General features: G+C 35.8%; 1 protein-coding gene across 15 annotated transcripts in view; it reads left to right on the top strand.

Annotated features, from left to right (window-relative positions):
* Positions 1 to 15,474, top strand: part of ctnnd2b (catenin (cadherin-associated protein), delta 2b) — a 209,394-nt gene that overhangs the window by 145,576 nt on the left and 48,344 nt on the right. For 6 of the 15 annotated variants that reach the window (XM_038300408.1, XM_038300411.1, XM_038300407.1 and 3 more), the window contains 3 exons: positions 393 to 705; positions 4,118 to 4,174; positions 13,960 to 14,092. In XM_038300408.1, coding sequence (XP_038156336.1) covers positions 393 to 705; positions 4,118 to 4,174; positions 13,960 to 14,092 — 503 coding nt within the window. The remainder of the gene's footprint in view (positions 1 to 392; positions 706 to 4,117; positions 4,175 to 13,959; positions 14,093 to 15,474) is intronic. The other 9 variants (XM_038300417.1, XM_038300419.1, XM_038300420.1 and 6 more) reach the window with 2 other exon arrangements.

The raw sequence follows: 15,474 nt of genomic DNA on the forward strand, positions 1-15,474 counted from the left end.
AAGTAGATTTCATTTTAAAGTATGTATAAATGTATCACCATTTACAAATGCAGCAACCAAATGTTTTGCTTTTAGCAGACTGGACCACTATGTCCTTTCCAGTGGGCCAGAAGTAGAACAAAAATTGGCTAAATAGGCTTTAATTTTTAAGTTTCAGATGGATTTTATGTGATTTTTTTGTTTAATTAAATAATTTTACCTTATATTGTTCCACTTGCTCCCCTGAACTTTGCTTCATGACATTTGCTTCTGTTTTATTTTCCCTTCCGGTGTTGTTGCTTTCTACTGCTCCTGCTCCCACACACGGATCCTCCGGTTGGGGTTTTTCTTTCCTGTGCTTAATTTTACCTTCACTCACCCTGCCGAATCAAACCCTGCTTCCTAAACCCCAGTGGTGAACCAGTTGTACCAAGAGGTCCTCAACTATCTGTTTTATCCTTACGCTCCTCTTCCCACTCTAGCCCCGTCCTCCCCTGGTGTTGACCCAATCCCCTTGCAGCGAACTGGAAGCCAGAGCGCTGCAGGCACCTTCCAGAGAGGCAGTTTCGCTACAGGAGGTGGGGCGGCCGATTACGCCAATCCGTATCGCACTCTACAGTTCTGTCCATCCACCGAGTCCCCTTACAGCAAGTCAGGCCCGGCACTCCCCCCTGAAGCTGCTCTTGGCAGGTCTCCATCTGTGGACAGCATCCAAAAGGACCCAAGGTGAGGAAAAAGCAAGACATCTGTGCTCTGGCTTGTTGATGAGGCCCTTTGCTCTGCTTCCTCTTCACTTTCACAAAATGTACTGAGGGCCAGATTCACCAAAGAATCTTTTTTTTCTCCAAGTATTACTCCTTACTGAGAGGAAATATTGATACTGACAGAATTTAGTAGTGAACAACAAATGGGTGCCAAAGATAAGTGTTGCTTCAACAGTCTGTAGCAACAGATAATTAACTGTCAGTGTTTGACAGTTTGGTAGACAAAAAGGTTGGCTGAATCTGGGCTTTAGTATGAGGCGCACATCATGCCACATCTTTCACTGTCCCCTCTGGTTTAACTGGTCTTGAAGCTCTTTCACACAACTGTTCGAATGCCTGCACACACTCCTAGGTCCTGTTTTAAAGTTTACCCTCAGTGTTAGGAGTGAAATTCGTCTCTGTCAGCAGCAATCAGTTACATTTGATGCAGCTGGGAGAAACGTTTGACGTGGAAAGCCTGCGTAAAGTGTGCTTTAAGAGGAACAGTGCTCTGCATGCAAGTGTGGAAGCAAGATGGAGACACTTTGAGATAAATAGGACCCGTCAAGAGAGATTCAAACAAAGACAGCTTAATAGCTGTTTGAAGGCTGCTTCTTCTGTCTTTAAAACGATATTCCTAATGTGACAGAATTTCTTTCTGCTAGTTCTTTTTTTCTAACTTATGACTGATTTTAACAATATAAAGAGTCTGAATGAAGTTCAAGTATCTCAATGTGACATTTCAGCTTTGCGTTTCACACTGTTAATTACTTAATGAGAATGACCCTAAAAATGTGTATCACAAGCGAACAACTTAGAGCAGGCGGCTCCTGTTCCTGCTGTTTTCATTGCTCTTTTCTTCACCCACCGTTAAAGTGATTTTTTCTCTTTGCATATTGCACCCACCTTGTCTGTTTGCTCACTGTTTTGCTCTGGCATCATTGTTTTGTACTCACAACACATCAGCCCCGCTACATTGATCAAATGGACTTGCAGTTCATAGCATTTTGCTTCATGTTTACAACATGCACATCCAGAATCTGTGCCAGCCATATACAGCTCCACTATTTCAGGGATTGTCCCTATATGACTGTACTTATACAACAATTATGTGATCTAACATAACATTTAAGACATTTGATCTATATCTATTTTTCAACAAATCCCATCAGTTTTGCTACATTTATTTCAACTGAATTTATGTATTTTCTATCCGTACACAACAAAGTTTGTCTGAAGACAATTTTGAAAACAGTTACTCATGATTTATCCTAAATTCAGTCAAATTCAAATTATTTCTACTCAGTATTTCTGAATCAAGCCTGTGTTGATTTTTAACTTGCAGTGATATATTAAATAGTGACATAGTCTGCACTAGCAAGCTGAGCAGTAGGGTTTCCCAGTCTGGTATGGTAGCTTTGAGCAAGTATAGCGTAGTTTTGCGTGAAAAGCATAAAAAAGATGTATAGATTTTGCATGTTGTTGTGTTAATCTGACAAATCTCGGGCTCTCCAAAACTCCAATTGTTTTTTACCCTGAACAATGACATCAATAGTACAACAGAGTTAGTTCTGGCTGGGTGCAGCCCTCTAAGTGTCTGTCGTGCAACATAGGCCAGCACCTTTTGCACAGAAAGCGGCTGAAACACGTCATTAAATTTGATCCCAAGCCACAAAGAAAGGAGCACATTTAAACTGTAGACAGCTCTTGTTGTAAAATATTTCAATAACTTTCATTTGGAATTGGACAAGGGTCCAAATTGTATCTCCTACCTGTATCCCTCTCCCTTTAAAAAATAACAAAACACTCTCCAGGTTAGAAAAGGAGCTCTGCACTGTGGTTGTGAATCCAGGCAGCTTTTAGTCTTACGCAAGTCCTTATGTGGTGGACACACATAAATTACGCTGTTCAAATTGGGGCTAAAAGTTACAGAAATTTAGCGAACGGCTAAACCTCTCCATTATAAAACCCAAAACACATGAAGGTGTGTGCATTAGCATGTGTCACACAGCGTACTTATCACAAAGTAATGTATTTTTGTTACTCTGTGAGATTTTTTGTGCCTATAACTCCTGTCGTGCAAAGGATTGTGGGCAACTGTATAGCTCATAACAGTGTCTAGGGAAGTCAGAAAGTCTCTTTGCTAACTGCATTGGCACTAGAAATCATTCTGCTTCCTGGTCCTTTCTGCTTCCTAACTGTCAGCACAGTTCAGATATCACTTATGATGACTGGAATGCAGTTCCACACTCGGTTAAGTGTCCTCACCGATTTGAGTTATTCAGATCGAGGCTGGGAATTTTATCTTCAAGTGATTGTTTAATATGCCTCACATTGTTATTATTGTTAAAAATCTCTCTAAAAGAATATCCATGATTAATAAAATTGTATTTCATCTAATTTCATATTGAAAGCCAGTTACAAAGACTATGATTTTAGTTGTGTCTATTGTCAATCACATAGTGCCATTGTTTAAAATGTTTTCCAATAAAATCAACAACGTTCATAAGATAATCGTCTTAATGAATTTAATCTGACAGTTCATCCGGAATTAATTACAGGATTTTATTGAACTAAATTGAACTAAAACTCTCTAAAATGATCTTAGAATTGTATATTTAATATCATTGAAAATAATTTAGCAGTCTAGAAGACTGCAAGGACTATAATCTATCCTTGCTATGTGGGATTTTTGTTTTTTTGACAAAAAGACGAGTACGGCTCAGAAGTACCAGTTTTTGAAGCTTGGCCAAGATGTCAACATAGCTTTTATCTCATTATTTCCCAATCTGCCTGAAAATAAATAAATAAATAAAACACATTCTTACAAAAACTATATGTCAGGAACTCACTTTTCTATATAGATAATATTTATAATAAACATTAAAAAGTAGCCACCCCATATTTCTTAAGAGTACATTTTTATTCATATATCATTTTTAATGTATGTAATTAATGTACACTAGTGTACAGAAAATAAACTCGTAACATAGCAGCTCTAATATATCTACCATTCCTTAGATTATTGATCGCTTTAATTTGAAGAAAACAGTCATCCATTAAATGTGAAAGAGGGTCATTTCAGACCATTAATCACATGATAAGTTAATAGAGAAGTGGAGAACATGGAGCTAAGATTTCTCTAAGAGCCTTTCTTTGCCTGTCATATTCACCATCTTCCTTCCACCCACCCTGCCAGCATGCATGCCTTCCACCCAGTCCTTCTCCACCATTGCCTGATAACCAAATGTTGAGAGAGAAAGATGAGTCTAGCGATTGCGTCTTGATTTCTATTTACTAATCCTAATTATTTTTGAAAATTATTGAATAACTTTTTGCAAGACACGGAACGTCTACAACTCTCTTGTTTCTCTCTGCCTGTCCCCCCTCGATAGGTACGACCCTGAATTCCTTGTGTGGAATCAAAATCAAGCCGAGCAAAGAATGACAAAGTAATCCAACTATTTATTCTTACATATGTACATTTTGTCTATCTTCCCTTTGTCTCATTCACTGAATGGCTCCATCATTTTTCTATATGGCACCGATATTTGATCCAATGTTAATGGTAGCATGACAACATTCCATATATGTACTGTCACCCATTTAGAAGTTTATTGAAGTGTGATATTTTAAAAGGAACTGGATTAGAAATCAGATCCAAGTTCGATGCTAAAATTTGAAATAAATAGGCTGCGTTCTCTATTTTAGCATACAAACAATTGGTGTTTTATTTGCTATGTGTACAGTTTGCAAAAATAATGCATTGTCTTTGTTTTTCGGCGAGTAAATATTCCTCATTCTCTCCTTTTCATCTTCCATTCATCATTTCATTGATTTATCAGCTGGTTGGTTCATTTAGTCATATGCGTGTCTTCATTGTTTGTTTGTGGGATTTCCTAATCCATCTGGTGTTGGCTGTGATCATGTGGATGGCTAGTTTTAATTTCAGCTCCTGACTTTAATTTTTTTACTCTTTTTCATCTTTATTTTAAGAGCAAATTATTGCAAAACACCAAACTTTTCTGTAAACATACTTGCATCTGACTAAAAAGAATGCCCAAATATAAGATAAGTCATTGTTATTGAAATTAGAAGTTTGACAAGTATTAATGCTATAGCAATAGCACTTTATTTATAGAATTATAAAAAATATATGTTCAAATCTCTTTGATGTTGCAAAATTGTCCAGCTTTAAAGAGGTGTTAAAACTAAAAGCAAAAATACATAGAGCAAGTGATCAAGAGAAAAGGAAATTACATCAGTTTTAAAGTTTTGAATACTGAAGTTTAAAAATGAACTGGTCTTTACTATTCTTAAATATTTATTTAAATCTAACATCAAGTACACATATAACAAACTTCCACAGGTTTAAACAAAGATGAAAAAATTTAAGAACTATTCATAAAACCTAAGTACAACAGTGCTACTACTTACCAAAGATTTAATACTGATTGCTGTAGCTAGCTTATCATTAAAATGGACTCTCCAAAGTGAGCTTTGGAAAGTGTGTTCAGACCCAAAAAACAAGCAGCCTCTTTTCTTCAAAAAATATATAGAAGAAATAATTTGACTCTAACAGAGCAATCACAGCATCTGGATTTGCAAAATACTTAAAGATCTTGCTATATTGATTATGTTATAAGTATACCTAGGCTTTTTATGTGTGTATATATATATATATATATATATATATATATATATATATATATATATATATATATATATATATATATATATATATATATGTATATATATGTATATATATGTATATATATGTATATATGTGTAAAAAAAAAAAAAAAGGTGGTTGGGGAAGATAGCTGTGCATGGAGCTTGACCCCGGGTTAAATGGGGCGGGGTTATTCACATGCGGCAAATATTTCAGTTACAATACAGTTTCTGGTGTTCAGGACCTTATTGTCACCAAGTAAAAAATCTGCTCTTAAACAAACAGAACAATACATTATTTCTTCAAGTTTCCAGTATGTAAAATATGCAAGGCACTGCAATTGGAAAGCAGAACAAACAACTACAGTATATCTTCTTACAGAGAGTAATTTGAAACAAAAATAACATGGTGGAACAACTTTGGGTTGCAAAGTGGTGTCTTAATGGCGGACAAGACATCTTGAACAGTGTCCTTTAGGCGATGAGACCCAAATAGGGGACATTGGCCAAGATGTAATCCAAAGGGAACTTTTTACTTCTTTGCTTTTTGTATTTCACAGGATTCTCTGTGAGATCAGAATTCATGGTTTCATCAGTTATTGCAGTGATTCCCAACCGCGGGTACTTATAACCCATACTGGTCCGACCGTGTATTGCAAGGGGGACATGAAAATATTTTATTTCTTAGGTAGTAAAATAGAATAGATCTGTTTTGCTTTGAGGGGACTCAATTGAAAAATTAAACAAGCTTTTATCAACCAAAAATTAAGTTTTTCTTCAATGTTTGAGTTCACCTTTAGCTATGACACTCATCCAAACCAAGCCGAGGAACAGACTGGATGTAGAGAACAGGCTGGTGTTTTGGTGTTACCTGGTGTTATCTGCTGTTTTTCCCACTAAGCTATCACAGCTCATCAAACAAGCTCAAATTAGTTTTACTTTGATGAAAACAAAGTAAAACTAATTAAGTCAGCCTGACTATAAGTTTTGTTCTGCATTTTCTTCCCAAGTCATCAAGTTTAAATACAATAATAGCGGAGTTACTCAGAGGAGCTCCAGTTTTATAAATATGGGTTTATAACATGATTTTATTTTGCATCTGTTTTGATTCCTTACTAACTTCCAGGCAACATATTTATGTATTTTCTTTTTTTTTCAGATGGAAAACATAAAATGCCTAAATATTCAAATTAAAAGACTAAGTAAACTAATCTTATTTTATAATCAGATACTGTACATTCCACTTTGGGACAATCAGCAAACCTTTGACTGAGAGGGGTACTCATGGTAAGACAAAATATTTTTGTTCTTTTGTGGCTTCTAAGATGAGTCACAGAGGCCCTCATAGAGTAATGTATATAGATTAATCACTTCTATAAAGCTTTCAGTACTGCTAAATGTTCTCATTGTTTTAGATTATGTATTCAAATGTGGATTGCTGGAGTCACAAAGATTTAGGAATGGCTTTGTAACAGCTAGGTCAATTAATTTGTTTCCTATCTATTTTTAATGTGATGTTTTTATTTCTTTTAATCATTTTTAGCCTTCTGTCAGTTGTTAATGAGGTTCTATTTTTATGATAGGGCGATAAATCTTCAACTGTTTTGCTTGTGACCAGGTCTGGTGTTGGCATGTAAATTGAATGTTTATTTGCCTTTATTTATCTCTACTTTTTAATTAATTTTACTGACATAAAGTTATTTTGGGGTTTGGAAAACTTAAGCGAGACCAAGGAGCAAGAATAGAAGCAGAGCTATAAGAAGTCAAACACTCCACACTTAAATATTGTTTTAATTCTTAAAAAAAAAAAACAGATAATATGAAACACTTTAACTGTAGCATCCTTACATCTCTATGTGCTGCTGTCTAAATTCATTGTTCAATGGTATTAGATTTTAACATTCATCTGTGATTTCATGAACTTTTAAGCTATGAGAAAACAGTATTCCATAGAAAAACATATTTAGTGGGATTGCCCACCCATGTTTTTAGGAGTAGAAATCACATCGGTAGAAAAATGTGGTGTGTCCTAGTACAATGAATTTGTTAGGTTAGGTGGAAGGTAATTTGAAGACCCAAAAGCAGAGACGGAAGGATGCAGAGATTGATTGTGCTGATTTAATAATGTTCCAAAGGGCAAAAGAAGCAAAAGTCCACAAACAAAATAGAGAAATCCAGGAGATGTAAAGGGAAAACACACATGTGGGGCAAAAAGATGACAAGGAATCAGAAAACAGTAACTGAAGAGAAGTATAAATGGGAGAATGAACAAAGACTAGGCTCATTAGCAGATTCGGAGCAGGTGTTGATAGAAGACGAGCTAAGGGAAGGAGACTGACAAAAGATAAAAACAGAGGGTAAACAAGAAATAAATAAGTACTCAAATACAACCAAAAACAACTAGAATAACACAAAATTGAAATAAAACCAATGAAAACCCAAAAAGAAAACTTAAACCAAACCAAAACCATAATAGAATTGACCTAATAGTTGGACTTGGATAGTTTAAGCAGAAACACAGACTCTTAAAAAAACAGATTTCATTGTATTTACTACATGCAGACATTCTTCTTAAGTTAAAGAACATTGAACGCGTACAGATATAATTGTCTGTGTGATTATTTCTTCCCCTAGATATACAGATGGCTCGGTAGTGTTTGTTGATATGCAGTGTTAGTTTTCCACCACACGTATTTTGTATATAAGCCAAAATGTTTGATTTTGGAGCTTTGCTCTGGGTTGTTATGCATTTAATGTTCTCTAACAAACCTCTGAGGCTTCACAGAACAGCTGTATAACAAATGAGATTGAATTACATAGAAATAGACAGTACTTACAAATTAGATGAATGTTTAAGGCAAATGATTGAACTGAATGTGATTTTTTGTCGTATTAGAGTAAAGAGTACTTTATTCAAGATGTTTTTCTCTAAATTTATGAAAAGTCATTCTTTAATGGAAATAGAAATTAAGGCTGAACTTGTGCATCTATGAAAATTTGACTTTGGAAAACGTAAGAAACCGAAATGTGAACAACACAGTCGATACATTTATCTGTTATGGTGTGTACAGGTGACTCACCAAAACCAAATTCCTTGTTCATGAAAACTACTGACGGACATCACTCATTCTATCATTACAGTATTTTGTCCAAGCCTAAAAGATTCAATTTAACAGTGAACCACTGCAAAATAAAGCAAACACGATGGTTAATACAGGTCTATGTTCAAAACAGATACTTTTCTATTTCCCAAGTCTGTCAGTAAGGAAAAGGACCTTTATCCCTGGTTAAGGATATCCTGCAGCTATAGCTTAACACATCATCTGGAAAACCATTCCTATTGTGTTTTTTCTCCCAAAAATCAAACCATTATACCCTTCTTCCAGGGAGTTTTTACACTTTAGGTTTTCGACATAGAATAAAGTTATTTTTTTATGATTTTTCACTTTTTCTTTCCACCTCAAATAAAACGACATATCCAAAGTATAGACTATATTACCCTTTAAGCCCATGAAAGTTTTAATTTGCATCATTGGTCACATTTCTACGAATTTCAACATTCAGACACAGCCTACATCATTAGTGCTTATCTACTGAGCTGATACTTTAGTGAGATGAGGTGTCTTGGTATGGACCAAAGGGTGCAAACCCAACCCACCTGCAGTGTAGTGTTCCAGAACAGATCCATTTTCTGCCCTTTGAACAGACAAGACAAGTGATTCATCTCTTGCTGTCTTTTTCTATAAGAATAGAGCTGTCTGTCACTGTAAATTTGCTGTACGGTTCTATCAAGCTTCAGTCTTGTGCACAATTCCCTTTGTTTCCACACATCATATCTGTGCTGTCACTCCCATTTTTAAGTCACACGTAGGGGACCTGCATAGGTAAAGAGTAATGGCAACAGCAATAGATTATAGATGTTTCACATCATCTCACAGTGCATAACCTATACTTTTGCTGCATTGATCTCTGCTCCACTAAGAAAGGAAATAGGGGAGTTGAAGTTAACTGTCTGCTATATCTGTGATCCATCTGGTTGCAGCGATGCATTACCACCGGACTTCTCTATCCAATGAAATAAATGTCCATGTGATTCTAAAAAAGAAAACCTTGCTGAGGATGATGTAAAAAAAATAGTTTGCATGTTAAGAAATGAACCCTTTGCTTGAAATATCCAGTGGGATAATTGATAAAAAAAAAGGCTAATCTAAATATTACCTATTTAATATCTATGCTCCAGTTTGGTATTTGTATAATTTTATTTGTTGTGCAGTTGCTCAAATTAATGGCATGCACTGAAAATATAGCACCTTTGAAGTGAAACGTTTTGAACTGCAACGCATGTATTAAACATTGAACATCTGGAATTGTTACCCAAGGATTAACCAGATTAACCTGATATCTTTGCAGATTATGCTAAATGTTTCTCTTTTTCACTTAGGGAAGCATAAAGCCTTAATTAGATTAATTCAAAATAAACACATTTTGGATAATATTTATTTAAGAAGTTTAATGTATGCACCGGTTGTGAGTGTGTAAGCTTTCTCGATAAAAAAAAAATAATAATACACACACAGAAACACTAGCATTAGCCTGCTCAGGCATAGCATTGGGTGTCTTATCAGCTTGTTAACCCAAGAAGTGACCTATACAAGGGTATGTCATCTTTAATCACATCCCATTGAGACACATGCTTCCTCTTTATGTGCCTGTGAAGAGCATTAAATGGCTCTGGATGTTTATGTGGGAATGTGCCTCGAGGCAGGCGGAGGATGAATGAGAGATGTGGAGACAAGAGATTTTCAAAAATAGAGAATTGTTTAGAAGAGAGAGAGGAAAAATTAGCTTTGAAATGATTCTTTTCATTTTTTCTTTTTCAAACACTGGGCTTATAGCATTGGCCCATTATAAAACTTAGAGACAAAGGCTTTCTAATCCTGGCTCTTTTGTTCAGCCTTTGATGGCTGACTGTGGGTGCAAGTCAATGAGCGTACAAATGTGATGTTTGTTGGCTCCTATAGTAAGGCACAGAACTTAGTGAATGATAACTAATACTATTTTGACGCAGCACAATGACCTACGGCATCTTATGAAAGAATGTGCGTGTGTGTCCATGTGTTTATTTTTGATTGGAGCCAACAGAAATCATGTCCTTGGGGACGTTAGACTGTTTTTGAATCAAGAATAAGATACATCAAAGAGAAAGTAGTTTTGCACCAGATCCCAGAAAATGGAGTATCTGTGTGGAGCTCTAACTTCTCTGCACTGTCAAAGAGATTTAAATCAAAGTAGAAGGAAACTCAGAAAGAAAGAAGACAAAGCATGCAGAGAATCTTTAAATCTTGTATAACGACTGCGATGCTGGATTAGTATCCAGGTAGTAACATTAGTAAAAAGAACTAAGTAGGGGAATAAAACTTTATACTTATCCACAACTGGGATTACTTGGTCCAGCAGATGATCTTTATTGGTAAAAAACCCACCCCATCATGTACTTTGATGCCTCTCCCAGACGTCTTTCCTCTCAGTTTGTATCTTTTTTCCCATCTGTCCATGTTCCCTTTTCCCATACAGAGATCCATACATGATAAAAGGTGTGTATGGGACTGCCTGTGTCTCTATGCCAAACCTTGAGGATGGATCCCTGTAGACCCCTGCTAACATGCTAAACCCAGAACATCTCTGGGCATTTTGAAGCAAGGGGTTTAGATCTCTGCAAGAGGAAGACCCAGACTGGTTAAAGCACCGGTCTTCATTCTCTTCCCCAAAACAATACATTTTATGTTTTAATAAGTGCTTTAGAGGAAGAATCTAGAAAATCGATGATGTAGTCAATCAGTGGATAATTTTAAAGGTCTTTGTGGATCACTAAGCATATAATGGTGTAAACAGCTCACAAGAAAGAGGTGAGGCCAAACTAAAATAGTACTAAAGTACGCTGAGATCTTATTTAAAATCGATGAAACCAATGCTTATCCTTCTGCCCCCTGCACCTTTCATACCTTTGTAGTATTTTGTTTCATGCTCAACATTTCCATTTCTTACCCGCCATGCAGACTTTTGTACCTGCATTGATAACCAATGTTTTAAGGTTATTATTTATCATCTTCTTGCTATATAAATAGAATATAATAGAGCAGAACAGAATTCAACTTTATTGTCATTACACTGTCACAATTAAAAATCAACGAAATGTAGTTTGCATCTATCCAGAAGTGCTATACTGGATATAAATATTTATTTACATGTGTAGAGACGATGAACTGAATGCATTGTTTATAAATGGCATATATATACAGAGAGTAATTGTAAGAACCTTTGAAATAAATATTAAATTATATACAGATTATACAGGAAAGTTAGGATATATATATATATATATATATATATATATATATATATATATATATATATATATATATATATATATATATATATATCAGTACAGTACAGTACAGTTGTAATACAGGATAAATAATGACAGATAATAGCAGAAATAAAAGTGTGCTTAAATAAGACATTAGATAATACCAAGCAGCAGTTAGTTTAATCAATCACATTTTACAAGATTCAAGGGGTCTGAAGTTTCCAATATATAACATTTTTAAAAAGTAGTTGAAAATTCAAGTGCCCAATTGAATCGTAGCCTTTTTAATACAAATTCTCTATTATTTCCATAAACACTGGAAATTCTTACCTGAAAGTAGAAATAAACTGATTCAGTAAGTTTCAAATGTATTGGTATAGGTACAAAATAATTCTAGGGTATGGTACTATATTTAATGGGAGTACACAGTGAATTGGAGCCATCCAGTCATCCATCCATCCATCCATTATCTGACACGCTTGTCCCGAGTGGGGTCGCGAGGGGTTCTGGTGCCTATCTCCAGCAGTCAATGGGCGAGAGGCGGGGTCCACCCTGGACAGGTCGCCAGTCCATCGCAGGCCATCCAGTCAGTTCATTATAAATATTTGTAGAAAAGAACAAATCATTTTTAAGTTGGTCATATTTGAAAGTTTTGTCACTTTATGCTATAGGTGTAATGACTCTGCAGTCTTCTAAACCAAGAAAATACAAGCTTCGGGTAAATGGGATTGAGATGAAATATGTTTTTTAAAACCTTTTAAATAAACAAAAAAAATCCCAATGTTGTTCTTACAAATAAAAAAAAATCCAGATTTGACTAGTATTTCTAATCTATTTTGATTATAATAACCAACAAAAGGATTGAAAAAATTTACTCTTACTGTTTTTACCATTATAAATTGTCAAAAACATATTAATCCAATTAAAGTTTGATCAGTCATACTATCTTAAATAAGGGGTTCTTAAGTCTAGTTCTCAAGAGCTACCAACCTATAACCTTTAGATGCATCTCTTGTCTAACACACCTGAATCGAAAGGCTCAATTTCCTAATTTAGTTAAACAGAGGCATGTTAACCAACTCCTTTGGTTCAGGTCTGTTTAAAATGGTGTGCATTAAAAAGTTGCAGGATAGTAGCTCTGCAGGCCTGGACTTGGGCACCCCTTCTTCCTTGAATCACTAAAAAGTGGCAAAAAAAAATTCTATAATTTAGTGCCATTGGAAGGTTTAGTCAGCATTATTATCATCTGTTATGGTCTGATATAGACAAAATGAGTTGGTGCTCCTCTTGAGTTCCGCGTGCCCTATTAATTAGCTGACTTTGTCAACATAGCAGGGCAAATCAAGAGCTACTTGCTTTTTTACCTCAGAATAAGTGTCTCTGAATGGCCATGTTCAATTAAAGGGTTTTTAATAAGAGCTCACATCCAGTCAAAGTGCTGCCAGCGCTTACACAGTGCTTTGTATGTGGGACTTCCGTTTGATGAGAATATGGTGGTATATTAGTATAACCTTGGCCAAAAGAGTTTAGATCATATCAACAATTCTAAACATGTGATCATCAATTATAGTGAAGCAAGATCTAACAGTTTTTTCCTACTTTTGAAATCTATCAGCATGCAGGCAATGAAAAGCATAGTGTGTGAAAAAACAACTTAAATATGCAGATATCCAGTGACTGACTAATGGTCAATTTAATCATTAGAGCATAAGCCAAACTGGGAAAAAAACATTTATCTTTTGGGCGCAACTTTGATTTTTAACGATCTGAAATGTTGCCATGGATTTACTGTTGGGGAAATTGGGACGCACAGATATCTTAAATATCCAAGTAATTGAGTTTTGTGAATAATCTCCACTTTAAAACGAAGAAGCCAACGTCTCAATGTCCACTTTGTTTGATGTTGCATTTTCATGACAACTCTTGTATGGTGAGAGAAAAATAAAATAAATTTCACTACTCTTTACCTATCTTACATTTTGAACACTAATGTATAGTGTGAGGTTAAACAGGTCCTTTAAATCTTGCTGAAAATCTTTGCACTTGCTTTCTTATGGTTCATTTTCACCCTGTATTTCTGCTCCTCTTATCTGTTAATCCTTGTTTTCTCATGTGTGTTTTAACTTAGGATCACAGAATAAAACCAATAAAGCTCCTTTGTAACAGGTCACCTCTATCTTGTCTGTTTGGTGTCTGTAGGGAGTTTGGCTGGAGGGATCCCGAGCTGCCAGAGGTGATCCAGATGTTGCAGCATCAGTTCCCGTCAGTCCAGTCTAACGCTGCAGCCTACCTTCAGCACCTCTGCTTTGGAGACAACAAGATCAAGTCTGAGGTACTGAGCTCAAAACATACTTTCCTGAAGTTGGTGTTCTAATATTCATCCTTTAGCTTTGGATAAGTTGTCACTGAAACACCATTTTAAGTCTACTGTAGACTCATTCTGGATAGATTTAGATTGAAAGCCATGTTTTAATTTTTGGGTAGCGTTTAATTAGAGCTTTGAATCTGATTTGTTGAGGGGCAAATATTTAAAGCCATTCAGGGCTTTTAACTTTAAAGAATTAGAACTTATAAAAAAAAATTAACTTTCACTGTAATGAGCACAAATACCAGTAGAAACATGCAAAAAAGTTTTGTAGAAACCATAAGCATTTGTCTCTTTCCAATATAGTTGCTGCAATGCCAAAATAAGGGTTTTCCAATAACTACTGAAATGATTAATGACATACAAATATGGGCTTAGCTATAAAGCTCTGGCTGTACAGCCAGTATTCCACCAGTGAAAAATGTAGCACACTTTCTCACAAAGCACAGTCTTAACGGGTTCAGGAGAAATAAAAACACACCTTCTGCCTGTGGATGCTTTCTGGGGTAACCTGCCTTTAGTCTGGTAGATGCACTGGAAACGGATGCAAATAAAGAGTAGTCCTAGAAAACCACACGCTTCTTGCAGTCGAAAATTCAACAAAATATATTTCAACCTTGGGAGACTCACACTGATAACAGCTGCAATTATAAAAGTATTCAGTTTATTTATACTGGTAAGACATTCATACTCTTCAAAATATTTCTATCTAAGGAAATCCATCTGATTGCGCGGACTCATTGACTCTCTGCAATCCCTCACACCAAGCATGCATGTTGCGACAGTGGAGAGGAAAACTCCCTTTTAACAGGAAGAAACCTCCAGCAGTACCAGGCTCAGTGTGAGCTGCCATCTGCTGAGGCCGACTGGGGTTCAAGGAGACAGAAACAGACAATGATATAAAAGAAATAACTTTTCTGGTGCTCAGGCCCCGGCAGAAGACTTTGATGCTGTGAATCAACATTCGCTGGAGTTGATTGGCTGGAGCTGTTCAAGGAACTTCGCAGTTCGTTCATGTGAAGCTGATAAGATTGAATTTTTGCTAAAGCTTCATTTGTCTCATGAAATGTATTCGGTACTGAACCTTTTACCTCAAGCTGAAATGCAAACCTTTGCAAAATAGGCAGCTAGAATAACACATGAGAATACGATGTCTGATCAGAAAAAAATGCCATTCTGTCTGGGTCAAAGGATGTCTCTTTTTCTTGACTCTGTGTCTTCCTCCTCCATAACTGGAGGAACCCAGTCAAAGCTATCAGAGGATGAAATTGTGTTACTTATTTCTCCTTCGAATGAGCAAAAGTTTTATTTATTTACAGTTTTTTTACCACCGTCGATTGTTTTGTGGT

This window comes from Cyprinodon tularosa, unplaced genomic scaffold (genome assembly GCF_016077235.1).
Source record: "Cyprinodon tularosa strain WSP-4 unplaced genomic scaffold, ASM1607723v1 ctg45, whole genome shotgun sequence".
Lineage (NCBI taxonomy): Eukaryota > Metazoa > Chordata > Actinopteri > Cyprinodontiformes > Cyprinodontidae > Cyprinodon > Cyprinodon tularosa.